This window comes from Bison bison, unplaced genomic scaffold, assembly GCF_000754665.1.
Source record: "Bison bison bison isolate TAMUID 2011002044 unplaced genomic scaffold, Bison_UMD1.0 scf7180017864491, whole genome shotgun sequence".
Classification (NCBI taxonomy): domain Eukaryota; kingdom Metazoa; phylum Chordata; class Mammalia; order Artiodactyla; family Bovidae; genus Bison; species Bison bison.
Genome location: NW_011495050.1, coordinates 23,144,396 through 23,163,441, shown reverse-complemented (window position 1 = coordinate 23,163,441; position 19,046 = coordinate 23,144,396). Strand labels below are relative to the sequence as shown.

Below are 19,046 nucleotides of genomic sequence, written 5' to 3'. Positions count from 1 at the left end.
ACAAAAACTCAAAAATAAAAACAGTCAAAAAAAATTTGAGCAGACACCTCATTAAAAATATATAAACAAATGATTAATAAGCACATTAAAAGATGATTAACATCATTAGTCATTAGGGAAATGGAAAATAAAACTACAATAAGATAACATCACACAGCCACAAAAAAAAAAGGCTAAAATTAAAAAGATTACAATAACAAGTATTGGTGAGAATGTGGAACAAGGAGACCTCTCATACATTCAATACAGGAAATGAAAAATTAAGCAGTCACTTTAGAAAGCAAGTTAGCAGTTCTTATAACTCATGGACACAAACTTATACAACCCAGCAATTCCACTCCTGGTACTGATCAATAAAAATGAAAATGTTTGTCCACCAAAGACTTAAATACAAAAGGCTGTTGTCTTATTCAAATCAACCAAAAACTGACCCAAAAAATCCAAATGTCCAGCAACCCGTGGATAACAAACTATTGTAAATCCATACAATGGACTACTGCTGCTGCTGCTGCTAAGTCACTTCAGTCATGTCCGACTCTGTGCGACCCCATAGACGGCAGCCCACCAGGCTCCCCTGTTCCTGGGATTCTCCAGGCAAGAACACTGGAGTGGGTTGCCATTTCCTTCTCCAATGCATGAAAGTGAAAAGTGAAAGTGAAGTCGCACAGTCGTGTCCGACTCTTAGCGACCCCATGGACTGCAGCCTACTAGGCTCCTCCATCCATGGGATTTTCCAGGCAAAGTACTGGAGTGGGGTGCCATTGCCTTCTCCACAATGGACTACTACTCCACTGCAATAAAACATAACAAACTACTAATATATTTAATATCCTCAATATATCTCAAAATCATTATTGCCAAGCTCAAAAAGCCAAAGCAAAAGGGTGCATTTAGTATATACAAATTACACCTCAATAACATTAATTTACCAAAAAAGTAAATGTAGTGGTAAAAAAATTATTGGTGATCACAGCAAGAGCAATTCAGTGGAACAGCAGAGGCAGAAGCCAGACTGCAATGGTTTGAGATAATGGAACAAAGTGAAGAAGTAGAGACAGCTATGAATCACTCTACACTAGAAGTTTCTGAAAAGGACAAGTGATTGACGACATGAGTTGAAAGAAGAAGATAAAGCCAAACAAGCAAAAAAAAAAAAAAATCAGGAATGCCTGAATAAGCATAAATGCTGTTGGGAATGAATCAGTAAAATAATAAAAAGTTGAAAATAAAGAAATAAGAAGAAATAACTATTAAAGCCTATCCCTGAAAAGGCTACATGAAATTATCCAAAGCACAGGTGGACGGGGGTGCCTTCACCTTGGAGGGCTGGAGATACTAACCTCTCACATTATAACAAGAGGTAAAGATAGGCAGAGTTACAGGTAAGACAGTGGGCTGATGACAGAAAGCTGAGTGAGTTCTCAAACACTGGCTTCTATTTGTTTTATGAAGTAGGTGGAATATTCATCTGTTTTAAGTGAGGAAGTCAAAACCAGAGATTTGAAGACACACAACTATATCTGAAATAGCCAGAGTAGAGAACAAAAACAAAATAATAAATCTCACAAAGTTCAACAGGACTACTAGATAGCCCTGAGACCTTGTTGAGGTTAGAGGCCATGGCAATCTTGCTCTTGCTGGGGTTAAACACCAGAGGCAATCTTCAAGGTTTCATGTTCCCTTCAGCATTGCTCAGAAGTCTTACGGTAGGCAAGGAGAAGGCAGAAAAGTAGAATCTGGCCTTTTGCCAGGCAGATGCTACAGAAGACCAATGAGACAAGGAAGTTAAAGATAATGGCAAAAGAATGGCTGTAGATATGGGCCGGGTTAAAAAAATAAAATAAAAATAAGAAGGGGCTAATGAGGAAAAGAAGAGAAGTGTAGAAAGATACTGTCATGTACGTCATGTACAGATGCAAGAGGTGGACCATAAAAAAGGCTGAGCACCAAAGAATTGATGGTTTCCTGTTATGGTGATGGAGAAGACTCTTGAGAGATCCTTGGACCGCAAGGAGATCAAACCAGTCAATCCTAAAAGAACTCTACCCTGAATATTGACTGGAAGGACTGACGCTGAAGCTGAAGTTTCAATACTGTGGCCATCTGATATGAGCAGGCAACTCTTCAGAAAAGATCCTCATACTCAGAAAGACTGAAGGCAAGAGGAGAAGCGGGCAGCAGAGAATGAGATGGTTGGACAGAACCACCAACTCAATGGACACTGAGCAAACTCCAGGAGATACTGAAAGACAGGGAGGCTTGGCACACTGCACTCATGGGGTCACAAAGAGTCGGACGTGACTCACAAACTGAACAACAACAAAAAAGAAAGATACAATGAACCAGTAAGAGTTTATCCCTACCAGAAAAAGAAGTCTCTTACATTTTCCAAAACATCACGATGTTGCCCTGTGCTTCATGTTCTTTGTGGACAAGGAAGCACAAAGTAGCTCAAGATGAGCCACACACATGAATATAGTGATGGAGAGAGCATTATACTAACAAATCTTTAATACTAAGCCAAAAGGTAATCTAACCACCACTTAGTTCTTTGGGAGTTAATAATTATTTTGTTAAAGTAGGCTTGCAAACTGGCTCACTTTGAGCAAACAAGTCATAGGTCCCCCAAGTGAATCCAGTAAAAGCTTAATGAGAATTTTCTATTAGTCCGTATGTCTTATTTTCTCAACATGTGGAACAACTGAAATGTTACTAATTTAACTGAGGCAAAAAGATGGTCTCAGGGGTATTTGTCAAGTGAAAACACATGATTTATTTTGGTAAACGATTCATGTTCGTCTGTATTTCCTCTTTCCCTTTCTGGTATTTTAAATGAAAACTGATCATTTCAGTTTATGGTATAATTTTAATTAATTTTTATATCATCAGCTTTAAAGGCCTTACAGATAAAAAAAGAAAACCTCATAATTAGAAGCCAATTTAAAATACATACACACACAAATACATTGTCCTATTCTCCTGCCTTGGCAAACACAATATAATGAGTATAATTTCGTCTGTATTTGACATACTGTGGTTTTTAACACCTCAGAATTTCATCATAAATGTTTTTAATCACAGATCCAAAAAAAGTTATTCAAGACTGAGTCCTTTAGAATACGCACTCTCAAAGGTGCTGGTGAATTCTGTGGAGAACAAGTCACCCCCAAGATATCTCTCTCATGGAGCTATCAAGATATAGTGTATTACATACTTTAGCAGACATACCCTAGAATTATCTTTTTCAAATAAATAACTGAAAATACAATCTGGCTTTTCTGTCGATTGACTGTCTATCTCATAAAGTAGGAAAGAACATAACCTATTATTACATCATTGCTAACACAGTGGGAAAAAGCAGTCTTCTCCCAGGTCTTCTTTGGGGAAATGTCTATTCAAATCTTTTGCCCATTTTTATTCGGGCTGTTTTGGCCGGAGACATGTAAATAGAAACACAAGGGAACGGCTTTCTGCACTGCTAGATCTAGCTCCCTAGTGAAGAATAATCAGGATAGGCTCTCTAGATCTCTTAGGAAACTAATTCTGAAGAAGAGGACCTGCCAGAGTGCAAATTCAGCAACAGAGAAAAAACTCCCAGCTTTGAGAAAAGAGAGATTCCGCCTTCAAAGAGCACCTTCTACCTCACTTCAGCTCTGTCATTTTCCATGTCTTTTTCCCTTCTGGCAAATTTCCCTGTATTTTACTGATTACATTATAGGTATTGCTACAAGTACTGGCTATTTAAATGTTACAATTGCACTGCTGCTTTTCAGTCAGGCACTGAGTGGTTCTTTGGATCATGTCTGGTGGCTCTGCGGATTTTAACAGAGAACGTGGCGGCCCAGAAGGAACGGACCCTAATGGTATCATCAGGACCAACTGGAATGGGATTGTTGATAACTCTGATGATATGAACTTAAAAGTTTCTTCTTCAGGGCATCTATGCTTATGACTCTGAGAAGCCATCAGCTATTCAGCAGAGAGCTATTATTCCATGTATTAAAGTGAAGTGAAGTTGCTCAGTCGTGTCCAACTCTTTGCGACCCCATGGACTGTAGCCTACCAGGCTTCTCCGTCCATGGGATTCTCCAGGCAAGAATACTGGAGTGGGTTACCATTTCCTTCTCCAGGGGATCTTCCTGACCCAGGGATCAAACCCGGGTTTCCCGCATTGGAGGCAGACGCTTTAACCTCTGAGCCACCAAGTATGACGCAACTGCTCAAGCTCAGTCAGGTACTGGCAAGACAAGCCACGTTTGCTATTTCCATCCTGCAACACTTGGAGATTGAGTTCAAGGAGACCCAAGCACTAGTACTGGCCCCCACCAGAGAACTGGCTCAACAGACCCAAAATGTAATTCTGGCACTTGAAGACTGTATGGAGTTTTCTCTCTGCTGCTGAATTTGCACTCTAGCCAGGCCCTCTTCTTCATTAGTGATAGTGATAGTGAAGTTGCTCAGTCGTGTCCAACTCTTTGCGACCCCATGGACAGTAGCCAACCAGGCTCCTCCGTCCATGGGACACGTGCAATTTTACCAGGGGTTGAACCCTACCTAGGATGATTGCTTACTGGGGCTTACAGGGTCCACTTCATACTTAGCACTAATTGAATACTTTAATGAATAAATATAACACCAAACAAAATGTATTCAAGTGCTTTCTTTAAAAAATCCCCTTTAAAGGCATTTCTATTCAGGCTAATGACAAACACAATAAAGTCTCAAAGATGGGAATTCCCTGGCACTCCAGTGGAAAACTGTGTCTTCCTTCAAAAGATGTCAGCAATACCAGACACATTTCTACAACACTTCAGACACTGTTCAGAGGTAAATGCTTTACCAATCACTTATTTCCAATCATTTTCTCCCTACATTTAAATTGTGAAGATAAAATATGAGGATTTAGTCTCTATACACTCAGAACTTCTTACTCCTATCCTTAGAAAAATACTAGACTTAACTGCAATAATCCCAAACAATACACTGTTTAAAAGTATAGCTACATTAATAAAAGTCTAACTTAAAGGAAGTTTAAACTCTTGACAACATTAACATTTGTATCATTCGGTGAGTTCTGTACTCTGACTTCTGCATAATTTTTTTAGACTTCATTTAATCCTCACAAAACCCAAAGAGAAGGTACTATTATCACCTCCACTTTATAAGTGAGTATACCAAGATTTAAAAAACTCAAGTAACTTACCCACCACTGCATCAGGAAATGGCAGAACTAAGATTAGAACCATGGTCTGCTGCTGCTGCTAAATCGCTTCAGTCGTGTCCGACTCTGTGCGACCCCAGAGATGGCAGCCCACCAGGCTCCCCCGTCCTTGGGATTCTCCAGTCAAGAACACTGGAGTGGGCTGCCATTTCCTGCTCCAATGCATGAAAGGGAAAAGTGAAAGTGAAGCCTCTCAGTCGTGTCCGACTCTTAGCGACCCCGACTCTTAGCGACCCCATGGACTGCAGCCTACAAGGCTCCTCCATCCATGGGATTTTCCAGGCAAGAGTACTGGAGTGGGGTGCCATTGCCTTCTCCGAGAACCATGGTCTACCTGACTAAAGCTCTGGCTCTCAACTGTTTTCCTAGCAATTATCACTTCTTAAATAGTAAGACAGATATAATTTGATGATCTCATAGTATATTTACTTTTTAAAACTGTATGAAATTTTATGAGGGTTTAGTTAATTTAGTGGCATTAGAACGAACTAAAATCCAACTCAAAAAATAAATGGTCTACAATGGATACAGGACTTCATAATTAAATGAAAGTCTTGTTTTTCAACTCTATCAAACCATTTCCTCTCAGTTTGGGCTCTCTGCCCGAAAGTACTCTAAAATTATAATTTCCTGGCAAAGGACTTTAAAGAAGAAGTTAAGATTTTTCCCCTTCCTTCACCCTTGGAGTCTTTCATTTTTAATTTCTAAGAATTTTTTCACTTACCCTCAACTGGAAAGTGGCATGATTCCCTTTAATTTCTTATAACAAACCTCTATGAAGTTAACAAACACTATGATACACTCCGCAGCCCTACAGACAAGCTAGTGCATTTACTTTCTTACTAACTCATTTTTCAAAAAATACAAATCCAGAAAATGCAGACAACATAAAACAGCACATCTAAAAATGCTTCAACATACTCACATCCCACCAAAAGAGACTTTTAAACACTCAACAACCATACCTAGATTTGAGAACTAAAAAAGGGAACAGAATCTTTAACTGATTAAGAATAAAAGAGGAGACGTCTACATGAAACTTCCCAAGGTCTACTCATGAACCTGGCATATAAAAAAAATCCACTATGACTTGTGCTAGACTGCTGCTGCTGAGTCACTTCAGTCGTGTCCGACTCTGTGCGACCCCATAGACGGCAGCCCACCAGGCTCCCCTGTCCCTGGGATTCTCCAGGCAAGAACACTGGAGTGGGTTGCCATTTCCTTCTCCAATGCATGAAAGTGAAAAATGAAAGTGAAGTCGCTCAGTCGTGTCCAACCCTCAGCGACCCCATGGACTGCAGCCTACGAGGCTCCTCCGTCCATGGGATTTTCCAGGCAAGAGTACTGGAGTGGGGTGCCATGGCCTTCTCCGCTAAAGAGACTACCTACACTTAAAAACTGTATTTACTCATGTCTTATTCCTCATTTATTTCCCCATACCTCAAATTTTGAAAATAAACTATGAGGATTTATTCTCTACACACTCTCAACTCCTTGCTCCCATCCCTAGAAGAACACTATAATTAACTGCAACAATTCCAAACATTAATACATTAATTAAAGGTGTAATAACCACGTTAATAAAAGTCTAAATTCAAGGAAAGTTTAAACTCTAACAATACTAATATTTCTATCATTCAATGAGTTCTGTACTCTGACTTCCGCATAATTTTTATAGGCTTTCATGGAGAGAAGTATGGGGCGACCTGTGGGACAGTGCCTGCTTTCAGCTGTTTGCAGAGATGGACACTGTTTCGCTTGATTTCTCATCGCATTCTGACTACTTACACAGCAACGGCACATAGGAAACCACTTCACAGTGTTTGTCTGAGGTTCTTTGTAAATAAATTAAGGGGAGGAAACTGAGAAATAGTTCATGATTTTGGTGCTTTGTGAAAATTCCTTTTGTTTTTTTAAAAAAAATTGGGATTATTTTCACCTGTTTGAGGTTTTTTCCTAAGAAATAAAAATAAAATTTTAAAATTACAGCTGTGTCTAACAGACAAAAAAGATCAATCATCATAAGAAAGATAAAAAGCTTAAATATTTCACCCACAGAAATCAAAAATAAACTACTACAAATGCAACTTTACCGCATTTGTGTGTGTGCGTGTATCTGTGTGTGTGCTCAGTCGAGTCCGACTCTTGGTGACACTGTAGACTGTAGCCCTCCAGGTTCCTCTGTCCATGGGATTATCCCGGCAAGAATACCGGAGTGGGCTGCCACTTCCTCCCCCAGGAAATCTTCCCAGCCCTGTAGCTTCTGCACCGGCAGGCGGGTTCTTTACCACTGAGCCACCTGGTTAGTCCTGCTGCTGCTGCTGCTAAGTCACTTCAGTCGTGTCGACTCTGTGTGACCCCATACACAGCAGCCCACCAGGCTCTGCTGTCCCTGGCATTCTCCAGGCAAGAACACTGGAGTGAGTTGCCATTTCCTTCTCCAATAAGTGAAAAGTGAAAGTGAAGTCGCTCAGTCCTGTCTGATTCTTCAAGACCCCATGGACTGAAGCCCACCAGTCTCCTCCTTCCATGGGATTTTCCAGGCAAGAGTACTGGAGTGGGTTGCCATTGCCTTCTCCTGGGAAGTCCTATTTGTACACAAATATACCTCTTAAACATCAATTCAGTTTGGTAATACCATGAGTCCTCAAAATCTAAGCAATGCTCTAAAATGACAGAAATTTGTTTAACTTGGGAGTTTTGTGAGGGTTTTAAGGTAAAATCGGTGCTTTTTTGATGCAAAAAAAATTGTTACTTTCATGCTAAATTTTAGAAATTTAGGAAAGTTTGAAGAATTTTGCTCTCCTTCACTGCACAATAATTGCTTAGTCAAAAGATGATTAAGACGTACTATGAACCCGAACCCAGAAGAGAAAAAGGTCTTTGGTAAGCAAAAACTGAACAAAGAGCCCTTACTTTGAGAAAGGGAAAGCTAGCGTTAGGTCAGATCACTATTTCTAAGCCGTCGTTTAGAGAAGAGCACAGCAAAGAGAAAAAACAGGTGACAGTGAAACTAGACTTGGGGGTCGGGGCAGGAAAGCTATACGCAGCAGCAGAGCTTCCAGCGACCGAAACAGCACCCTGGACTGCTTCCACAGACTAACACTACGAACAGCTCCATGAGTTTTATTATGGTTTTTCATGAACTAAAATTTATTTTTAAGTAATATTAAGTAATCAAGAAAGCAAATGATTTGTCTCAGAAGACTGGGTCAAGTGTCCTCACTTTGAAATGAATTTCCATCAAAACTGGTTGTTTTAAAAATATTTTAAGAGTATAATGCTTGAAGTGATTTACTTCATTTATTTGGAAAATCTGTTACATAATACATCACACTTCCCAGTAATGTTCGATACTTGAAAGTTATCACTATATCGTATTTTGGGAAACTGTTTTACATCACATGACTTTTTTATGAACACTAACTAAAGCCGACTAATCAAGTGCTGCAAGTCTGTATCTAAAGGGGTGGAGTGATCCCATTTTCTTATCTTGGCCTAGTACTTGAATTCTTTTAGAAAAAAAGACCTTGGAAGTATAAATGAGACTCAGGTGTACAGAAGGAAAACTTATCTACCAGGAAAAGGAAATTATCAAAATACTTTCCTCTCAAGCGCTAATGAGTACATATATTATTAAGTTTCCACTGGAATTTTTATGAAATTCCTTTGTTTAATTTCATCTTTTTTTAATAATTCTTAAGAATTACATAAAATATAAATTCTATTCAGAGCAATCATTTCTCTCTAATCCCTTTTTGTGATCTAGATTTCACTAATTATTAAAAATGTTTGAACAGACATTATTTAATATCATTGGAAAATGGTTACTGGCTGCTATTTGATCGCAATGATGGACTAATTCATACAGCAACTGGTAAGTGCAACCTAGTGTCTTTTAATATAGTGAGCAATTACATCAAAACTAATTCTTTCTATGATTATGTGACACAGTGGCAAATGTAATTTCCCAACTATGTCACTGAAACAAGTATCTCATGTTACTTATTCAAAAGCACAATACAACTTAACAAGAGGTGTTAATAACAAAAGTAAGAGGCAGCAACATGTGGCATTTAACATCTGGATGTGCTTCATTTTGCAGTCCACCATACTACAGTCAGTTAGGGCTGGATTTATAAAGCAGCATCAAGATGCCCTTGAATTTTGTTTGTTTTTACACAGATACACTTGTATGCATACAAGACAAGGTAAGCTAAAAGGTCTACCTTAAAAGAAAGGCCTGAAATCTGATCAGGTCACTAGCAGTGTTACCTGTCTTAGAGTCTTTTATTTTCCTTTTCTCATTTAAGAAAAGAAGAAACTAGGTCACCTGAAACATTTAGAGGTAAGAAAAAAGTGAGGCTAGATATTAGGATAACAGTGGGTCACATGGTAACCAGACTAAGATAGAGAGAAGACGAAGATAAAAGTCCACTCTAAAAAGTCTCTACCACAGAAATCTGTCTACACATGTCCAATTTCTGACTCAAACTTAGAAACATAAATGCATGGTGGATATTATCCAGGAAAAAGTGTAAAACTGCCAGTGCTATCTCACATTTTTTGATAGACTAGCCCATAGTTTGAAAAAACGAGTCAGGTTTCCTATCTAGAAATAAAACTCTTATTTTAAAATAACATCATATAGTGGCCAGGTTAGGGTCTTGAAATACCATCTCTCACTAAAAGTAGGGCTTACTGTACAGGTTGATTCCAGATCTGGGACAAAAGATGAACAAGATGAGCCCTCTGCAGAGAGCAAAGAAGCTCTCCAAAGACCATGCGGGTCATGTTGTCGCTTAAAGGGATTCCCACTGATCAATGATGGGACACTCTGAGCTGCAGCAAAAGTAAATGCAATGAATTAAATCCATCAAATATGTTTATACCCATCAGCTCACAATGGCATTTTTAAAAAAGAAAAAAAAGAAAGGAATGAGTCCCCTTTGGAGGAAAACAGGGACTTGATTCATTATCTTAAAAACAGGTAAATAAAGGGAAAGAATCAAGCATTTATCCTGTCTTTCCTTTACATACTATACCACTGGCTAACCAAACAGAAGCTAAGAAAAGTGACTCTTTAAAAAACCATTCCAACTAATAATTGAAAACAAAATGGTGTATTTTCAATTTCACCATTCTGCAACTCCCAACAAATTAACAGAAATAAGTATTAACCATCAACAGCTGCTAACATCACAAAAAAGAGAGGCAACTAGACATTAAGTGACTCATGCAGTCTTGACAACACCACCTATTATGATGCCTAAGGGACTGACTTGAGCCCTGGATCCAGACTTGAGCTCTGGATCCAGCTGCCCATCTGCACGAAATATGGAGGACAAATGAACGTGCTGAACTGCGCTTTGAGTAAGCAATCAGCAAGATCCAGGCTGTGGGAAACAATTCAACAGGAAAAGGAGAAGAGAAAAGACAGAGGACCAACCTAAAGATTAAAAACAACTCATATTAAAACTTTTTTAATTGCCAAGACTAACCTACAGTGTCCAGCAATGCACATTCAAGTTTTTACCATAAAAGTAAGGATAATGGTTACATGTGGGGAAAGGTAGCTGTGATTGGCATGGAGCACTCAGAAGGGGCTTCTCTAGAGGGTGGCAAAGCTCTGTTTCTTAACCTGACTGGTGATTATAAGGGTGTCTGCCTTATAGTAATTCATCAAACCATGCATTTGTTCTTTACTGATGTTTCATTTTGCGATAAAAGAGTGAAAGTCGCTCAGTCGTGTCCAATTCTTTGCGACTCCTTGGACTCTACAGTCCATGGAATTCTCCAGGCCAGCATACTGGAGTGGGTAGACTAAGGTTTTTCTTAAATATCAGGTCACTCGAACATTTCAACACTTAACAAAGGCTTGATTTGTTTCCCATTCTCTAGTCTAATGCAGTAAAAACAAGAGGTTGAAGAAAGAAGTCAATGCCCATCATTTCCTCCCTACACATTTCCTCTTCTTGGGGGAACCACCTAATATCAACATGTTGGGCCAAACAGATTCACATTCCTGGGAGTTTGGAATTCTAAGGAAGCAAATATAGATAACTAACCTGTTCCTCTCCCAGTCTTTCACCATCCCCCAAATTGCCAAATCCAAAACCCACGAGCCAGAATTGTTTCCTTCTTCCTTATTCCCCACACCTGATTTATCGGTCTTTCATTTCTAACTCCAAAACATAACTTAAATCTGTCCACTTCTCTTCATCTCCGTGGACTTCACCATCTCTAACCAAGAACTACATCAATGGCCTTCTCACTTGTTTCCCTGCTTTTATTCGTGTGTGTGTGTGTGTGTGTGTGTGTGTATGTGTGTGTGTGTGTGTGTGTTTAGTCACCCAGTCGAGTCCAACTCTTTGCGACCCCAGGGACTGCAGCCCACCAGGTTCCTCTGTCCATGGGATTTCCCAGGCAAGAATACTGGAGTGGGTTCCCATTTCCTTCACCAGGAGATCTTTCCCACCAAGGGATCAATTGAACCTGCCTCTCCTGCACTGCAGGCAGATTCTTTACCACTGAGCCATAGGAGTAGATTTTATTCTTAACCCTCTACAATTTATCCTACCCAAGCAATAAGAGTGCTCTTATAAAGACACAAACTGCTTAAAATTCCACTTAAAACCCTTTAGTGATAGCCACTATACTGACTTAAATCCAAATTCCTTTAATCATGGCTTGCATCATTGAATCCCTGCCCATCTCTCTGACCTCATCTCCAACCACTTTCTCCCAGTCTACAACACAGCCACTGTGGCCTTATTTCAATTCTTCCCACACACCACACTGTAAACTCTTCCCCACTTCCAGGCCTTCTCATAGCTTTTTGCTCTGCCTGGAATACTCTTTGCAGACACTCACACAGAGTATTTGTCAACCTCATGTTGACAGCTTAAGTACTACCTTCTTAGGAAACCTCCTTCAACTACCCTATCAAGCAGGTTCCACCATCTCCCTTAACAATATATACTGCTTCTCTCCCTCACAGCTCAAGCTCCAACTAAAGTGGATGTTCGAGGCCAAAGATTTCATCTGTTGCATTCAACCATGTACATCTGGCATTTGAAAGGTAGTTAATTAGCAATTACTAAAGATATGAATAACTGAGCAAATTAATGAACTCAAGGGTGACAACCAATTGATGCCGTGAGCAATAATGGGTGAGTCTTAAAGAAAGTCAGTTTTTAAAAAGAAACAGGAGAATGGGGCAACCAGCCAGACAGAAAAAATAATATGGCCAGAGACAGAAAGAGTCAAGAAAATTAACTGCCTATTCTCTTTAATTTCTTCAAATATGTAAAAAGTTCACCTAAATCACAAAAATAATCCGAACTTACATTTCTTTTCAATCACAGAACTCTAGGTCCCACAATTTCAGAAAACCAAAAACTCTAAAAGTGAAAACATGATCTGCAACCTAAATGTCCATCAACAGATGACTAGATAAAGAAAATACAGTACATATATTCAATGGAACATTACTCAGCCATAAAAAGAATGAAACAGTGCCATTCACAGCAACATAGATGAATCTGGAGATTCTCATACTGAGTGAAGTAAGTCAGATGGAGAAAGACAAATATCATATGATATCACTTATATGTGGAATCTAAAAAAAATGAACATATTTACAAAACAGAAATGGACTCAGAGAAAACAAACTTCAGGTTACCAAAGGGATGGAGGGGCAGATAAATCAGGAGTTTGGCATTAAAACATGCACACTACTATATATAAAACAGGTAAACTACAAAGATCTACTGTACAGCACAGAGAACTATACTCAGCATCTTGTAATAACCTATAATGGAAAAGAACCTGAAAAAGAATACATGTATGTGTGTGTGTGTATAACTGAATCACTTTGCTGGGCACTTGAAACTAACATAACATTATAAATTCACTACACTTCAATTAAAAAAAAAAACAGATATAGAAAGCAACACTAAAGCAAAAAAAAAAAAGAAAGAAAGAAAAGACCTGGACAGAGAATAACACTTTATATTTTGAATTAAAGAAACTACCTCATCTTTAGAAATCATATATGCTCAACGATCTCCCCGATTTTTTGTGTATCAAGATACTAATACTTATAACAACATATCCGAAAAATTTACTCCATTTTACCTCATTACTAAGATGTCTGGTATTACACAACATCTATAGATTAAATCAGGGCTACATGTGCACACTAATTCAGAACCCACATACAGTACTACATGTGTACACCTATATTAATTATCACTAATGCTGACAGCTTTCTGTAATTCTCATTTTGCTACAGTCATGTTTTAAGATATATCTTTTGAGGTTCTCTTAAGAAGTTCAAGGTAATCTGCACCTCAATTTCACGGCATGCAAGCAATGGACTTATTTTTAACTGTCATACATGTCTGTTTACATATCTGTTACTTTCATTTATGCAACTTGAGACTGTATGTAGAAAAAAATAGTTGTAATAAGACATTTCAAATATACAATCTTTGTTCTACACTATAAGCTAAAAGCTTTGGAAAATTAGAGTAATCTTGACACACGAAGCAATTCAAATGAAATCATAACAAGAAGCTTGAGACAACTGAAAAAGAAAATGTCTATCAGAGTAAATGTTCACTTTAGAAGAAAAATCTAAAGACCTCTCTGGTAGACAGAAAGGGTGGAGCTGGTATGGAGTCAGAAATTGAGGTTATCATAATTACAGTGGGATATTTCCAGCGTACAGGGTCATTCTACATCACAAGGCAAAAAAGCCTTTACCTTCAAGAAACCTTCATGTATTATTGTTGTTGTTTTAGTCGCTCAGTCATGTCCAACTCTCTTGAAACTCCACAGACCATAGCCCCTCAGGCTCCTCTGTCCACAGGATTTCCCAGGCAAGAATACTGGAGTGGGTTGCTATTTCCTGCTCCAGGGGATCTTTCTGACCCAGGGATCGAACCCTCGTCTCATCCACTGCAGGTGGATTCTCTACCACTGAGCCACCAGGGAATATGTTCCTTTATAAACCCTGTCAGATGCCAGGCATAATCATTTTCCACTTTTCCGTACCTTAACTGGGACATGGACACAGTGTTCAAAATAAAGTTGTTTTTAAATAATGGTTTCCTCTCTCTCCTTCACCTTTCCTCTCTCTCCTTTTTGTTTTACAAAGAATAGCTCTATTGTATGTATAGCTTGTTACAATTATACCCCTCTGGATTCCTTTGGCAATGCCATCATCAAGCTTTGAAGTATCAGGAATAGTGCTGGAAACACAATCAATTTCCTCACTGTCACAACTATATATACCAATGAAGGTTTCTCAAACTGTAGTTCACAACTGGTTAGTAGGTTATCAAAATTTGGTGGGTCATGACTAGCAACTTTTCAAAGAACTAGAAAAGAACAGAAAATAGAAAAATACCAGAGAACATTACACGTAGTTCATTTCATAAAACTGCTGCTTTGGAGTCTCATCATCAATATTAAATAATAATAACAATAATGATATATGATGGGCTGAAGTGACAGTACCTCTAATTCTACACAGACTTTTTTGAAACTAGAAAAACTAAATTCTAAGCACTTTCCCCCTATTCAACCAAACAAGAAGTGCTCAATTTAAACCCATTATCTTTAAAGCTTTACTAGTACACATTTCTGGAATGAGCACTGAAATTTTCTGGGATTATTTCAGGAAAACAAATTCCAAAACTAGCTGTGTTTAACATACATTTACCTTTTTCTTTACATCCTAACAAATTCTTCAGTGCCAATATATGCTGTATCTCAGCCCCTTAAAGAACAATGCATAAATTAATCATTGTCAAGAGTTGACTAAAAGACTGAGTTTATCTCCTGTCTTAACGCACAACTAAAGTTTGCTCACCAAGAACTGCTCCAGAGGCTGTCATACTCCTCTCTAGAAAGGAAGAGCCAATTGATTGTTCCCATCTATAGGGCCTAAATCCATTCTAATGGAGTTGGAGCCACCCCGAATTAACCAAGAAAAGCCAAAGGGAGGACAAATATGCTTTAGCAGGTTATGAAACCTTGGTTATGGAGCCAAGTCGTTAATGTAAAGAGACACTGTTTGCCGGATTCTTTTCCCACTGAACTACTTGAACATCTCCTCTGCTTGCCTGCCACTGAAGCTGGAAGCTTTCACCAGTTTAACTCAAATAACTCTTCTTATCTTGAGCTTCAGCAGTTTACTCTTTTCTCATAATCCTTCCGATATTTTCACTATTTCAATCCAACTTGTCCTCTAAGTATAACCTTAATCAATGAACTTTAAACTTTAAATAACTATCAATCCTATAACCCATCAGGGACCAGGCTTATCTGGTAAAGGATTTCTCTCCAACAATGATTTCTATCCTCTCTTTGACAAGTACCCTCCAGCAACCAGAGTTCTCATGTTCCCCACCTACCACAGAGATCCACCTCCCCTTCTATGAATGTTCTACCTGGAGAAGAGCCCATGTTTGGTCACTTTCCTCTCTACCTATCAAAACTCACCTATTCTATGGTCATTTTTCTGTCATCTAGTAGTTCCCCTAAACAGAAATCTGATAAACTCAATCTATCAAAATACTGATAATTGACAACCATTTAGTGGATTTCCTCTCCCAGTTGTTGTTCAGTTGCTCTGTCTTGTCCAACTCTTTGCGACCTCAAGGACTGCAGCACACCAGGCTTCCCTGTCCTTCACCATCTCCCAGAGCTTGCTCAAACTCATGTCCATTGAGTTAGTGATACATCCCTTCCCAGAGGGACTTCATTTTAATAAAGACATCTGAAGATCTCTGTGATGAGGTATTAAGGAAATCTGGGGGATCTAAAAGCCATTCTGATTCTCAAATTAGGCAAAAGATGTGGTCAGCCCTATCACTATGTTAACACGGGCCTTGTTGAGGAGAGCAAATCAATATTGGGAAGGTAAGAGGGGCCTTCCAGGTCATCTAGGCACTAGTTTCTCAGAACTGGTTGTACACTGGAATCTCCAACTCCCAGAGGAGACGAATGATACCCAAAGAAGCAACTTTCAAAGTCAGTGGCAAAGCTCGGCCTAATATCAAGGCCTGATGCTATGTCAGATATATATAAAAAACAGTTTATATATATATATAAACTAAAAGTTTAAAGACATGTATGGGAATGACAAAATGTACGGGAATGACAAACACCCAATTCACAACAGTGACAACCCTCAAGGGGATGGGAAAGGAATGCAAATGAGAAGAGATATACTTAGGGAGCTTCAATTATATTGGGAATATTTTATTTCTAAAGCTGAGTGGTGATATGTAAGTATTTACTAAATTCATTCCCATTATCTTTTGGATGTCTAAAACTTTGTAATAAAAAAAAAAGAACAATCTTAAGATTGATACTCAAATGAATATCATTATAGGAATAAAAAGAAACAGTTTACGCTAGAAAGCACTCAAATAAGATACTTTATGAAGCCGACTTTGACTAAAACATAGATCACTAGTAAAAAAATAATAGATAAATAACACAAACTTTTCTAAGGGAAAATCATGAACAAAGGCAAACCTGGGAGTACCCACAGCCTATAATCTAAACAAAGAACAATAGGGAGACCTTAGAAGGAAAGATTCAGCTTGTAGAAGTAACATAAGGCTGGGGGTTAAGGTTGAGACCAAGCTATGGAGCTCTTGGGTACCTCAACGAGTGTGCCCCAAACTCCCCGCCCCTGCAAAAAAAAAGGAAGAGCTTGACTGAAGTGATGTTTTAGCCAAAAAAAAAAAAAAAATCAGAACAGAAGCTGTGTGCAGGATGAACTAGTGCAGCCTGCTATAGATCAGCAGAGGATTCCATACGAAACCAAAAGGGGAACAGAGGGAGGTGAGGCACTGAGAACCAAGTCCTAGGGCTCTGCCTCTACGCCAAAGAGAGCTCTTCTGCTGTTAAAATGTTTTGATGAGCGCTGAACTACAGTGCCCAACTGGAAGGCACTGCTATAAATCAACTGTGGGGGTCTTAAAACCCTGGAATGGGGTAGTAATACTGGGAATGAAAGGGGGTGGACACAGACTTTCCGATGGAAAATCTGATATGATGTAGTGACAAACTAAGTAAGATAATGAAAGAAATGGATCCACATGAAGAAACCAAAAATACTGAGAAGCAGCTATGGGTCATATACACTTGATCATCAGCAACACATTTGTGAGCATGTAATAATGTCTGAACCCTAAGGGAGAACTACTCACAGCAGACAAGCGAAGTGGAATTCTTACAGAGATTAAAAGGAGAACAAGCAAAGGGGACAAGAAGATTATAGAAAGAGATGCTCGTGGAATGCTAAGACAGCAAGCAGAGTTTCAGTTTCAAAAAGAGGCATCACTGGACACAATAAGCGGGTACACAACCCTTGAGTCAACAGTACTGAACATATTATGAAGCAATTGTTAAGAACATATTAAGAAGTAAGTGTTCTACTGGCACTTCCTCCACCCGACCAAGTTATTTAACCTTTCCAAGTTTCATTTAATAAGGAAAACATAGACAACTAACATTATTGAACATATTATGAAGCACTGTACTGTAAGTGCTCTACATATGACCTCATTTACTCCAAAACACATTTTACAGATGAAGAAATTAAATTCAGAACTAGCACAGTAAGTTGCAGAGCCAGGATTCCTATTCCTTGAGACAATGAAGTAAAAGAATGCATATACAAAATTCTTGGCAAATAGTTAAGATCTCAAAAAAAAAAAAATGGTAGCTTCATTTCATTATTAGAGGGCAATCATTAAGAGGCGCAACACAAAAATTCACTGTCAGTTATCTCTGTCATAGCCCTCCATGTGGTGAACCCTCTTAGTGTCCTCATCTTATAAAACAGAATTAATGTGTATAATCCAACCTACTCAATGGGGTTGCTTTAAGGATTAAACAATAGGATGGAAAAGAAAACGCTATGAAAAAAATCTTTAAGAGACATTCAAACATATGGGATTTGTCACATATCTTTTGTGCTTCAGAAATGCCTTCCTGGATGAACACGTCTCTCTGAAGAGAGCTAAAATTAAGTCTCTTAAACGTGCAACCAACCACTTTGAAAAGTATGTCATCACCGGATGGTGGTACACACCACCACCCCTCCCCCAACCCCTCCAGGTTCTCTACTGTCCCTGTGAGGGCAGGGGTTCGCTCTTACATCTACAGTGAAACTCTCATAACTTGGCGTAGAGCTCATCAATAGAGAGAGTTTCTCCTTCAATTCAGTCATTCAACTTGGCCTTACTGTAGGATCTCAGAGGTACCCTTTACAGTCCTTCCAAAACAAAATGGGGGGAAAACTGGTTCCAGTTTTTGTTACAGTATTAAAACTGAGTACCAAATCAATATTAGAATTGGGATATTTTAAAATGCCAGAGAAGAATTTATCAAGGGCTCCAACAGCAGGTCTCTTTTGGAAACTCCCCAACAACCCCACTTTTTCACCTGAACAGATGGTTCCCAGGCTTCAAGGCTCACATGTCTTGTCACACAATTCACAATAGGTCACCAAGTTCCTACCTTTGCAATTATTCCATATTCTTGAATATACTGCCTTTCATCTAAAGATCTCTAGCTATCAAAACTCTTCACTCTTCACAACAGCACTACTGGGAGAAAGACTGGTACCCTTATTTTACAAATTAAAAATGAAAGATCGAAGTGAAATGCTTTATCCAACATCAATCAACTGATTCACTCTTTGAAATACACATTACCAATTTGTATCAATGGACAGCCTTGATTTAGCTTTTCAAGACCATTTCAAATTCAAGTTCAAAACTAGTGTGTACTGCTA

General features: G+C 38.8%; 1 protein-coding gene across 1 annotated transcript in view; it reads right to left on the bottom strand.

Moving 5' to 3' along the window:
- The window catches only part of STK3 (serine/threonine kinase 3), a 305,086-nt gene extending 293,771 nt beyond the window's left edge, over positions 1 to 11,315 (bottom strand). Inside the window, exons 1-2 of the mRNA XM_010863559.1 lie at positions 11,290 to 11,315; positions 10,504 to 10,617 (exon numbers count right to left, since the gene is read on the bottom strand). Of these exons, the coding sequence (XP_010861861.1) occupies positions 10,504 to 10,617; positions 11,290 to 11,315 (140 nt within the window). The remainder of the gene's footprint in view (positions 1 to 10,503; positions 10,618 to 11,289) is intronic.
- Positions 11,316 to 19,046: the final 7,731 nt, after the last annotated feature.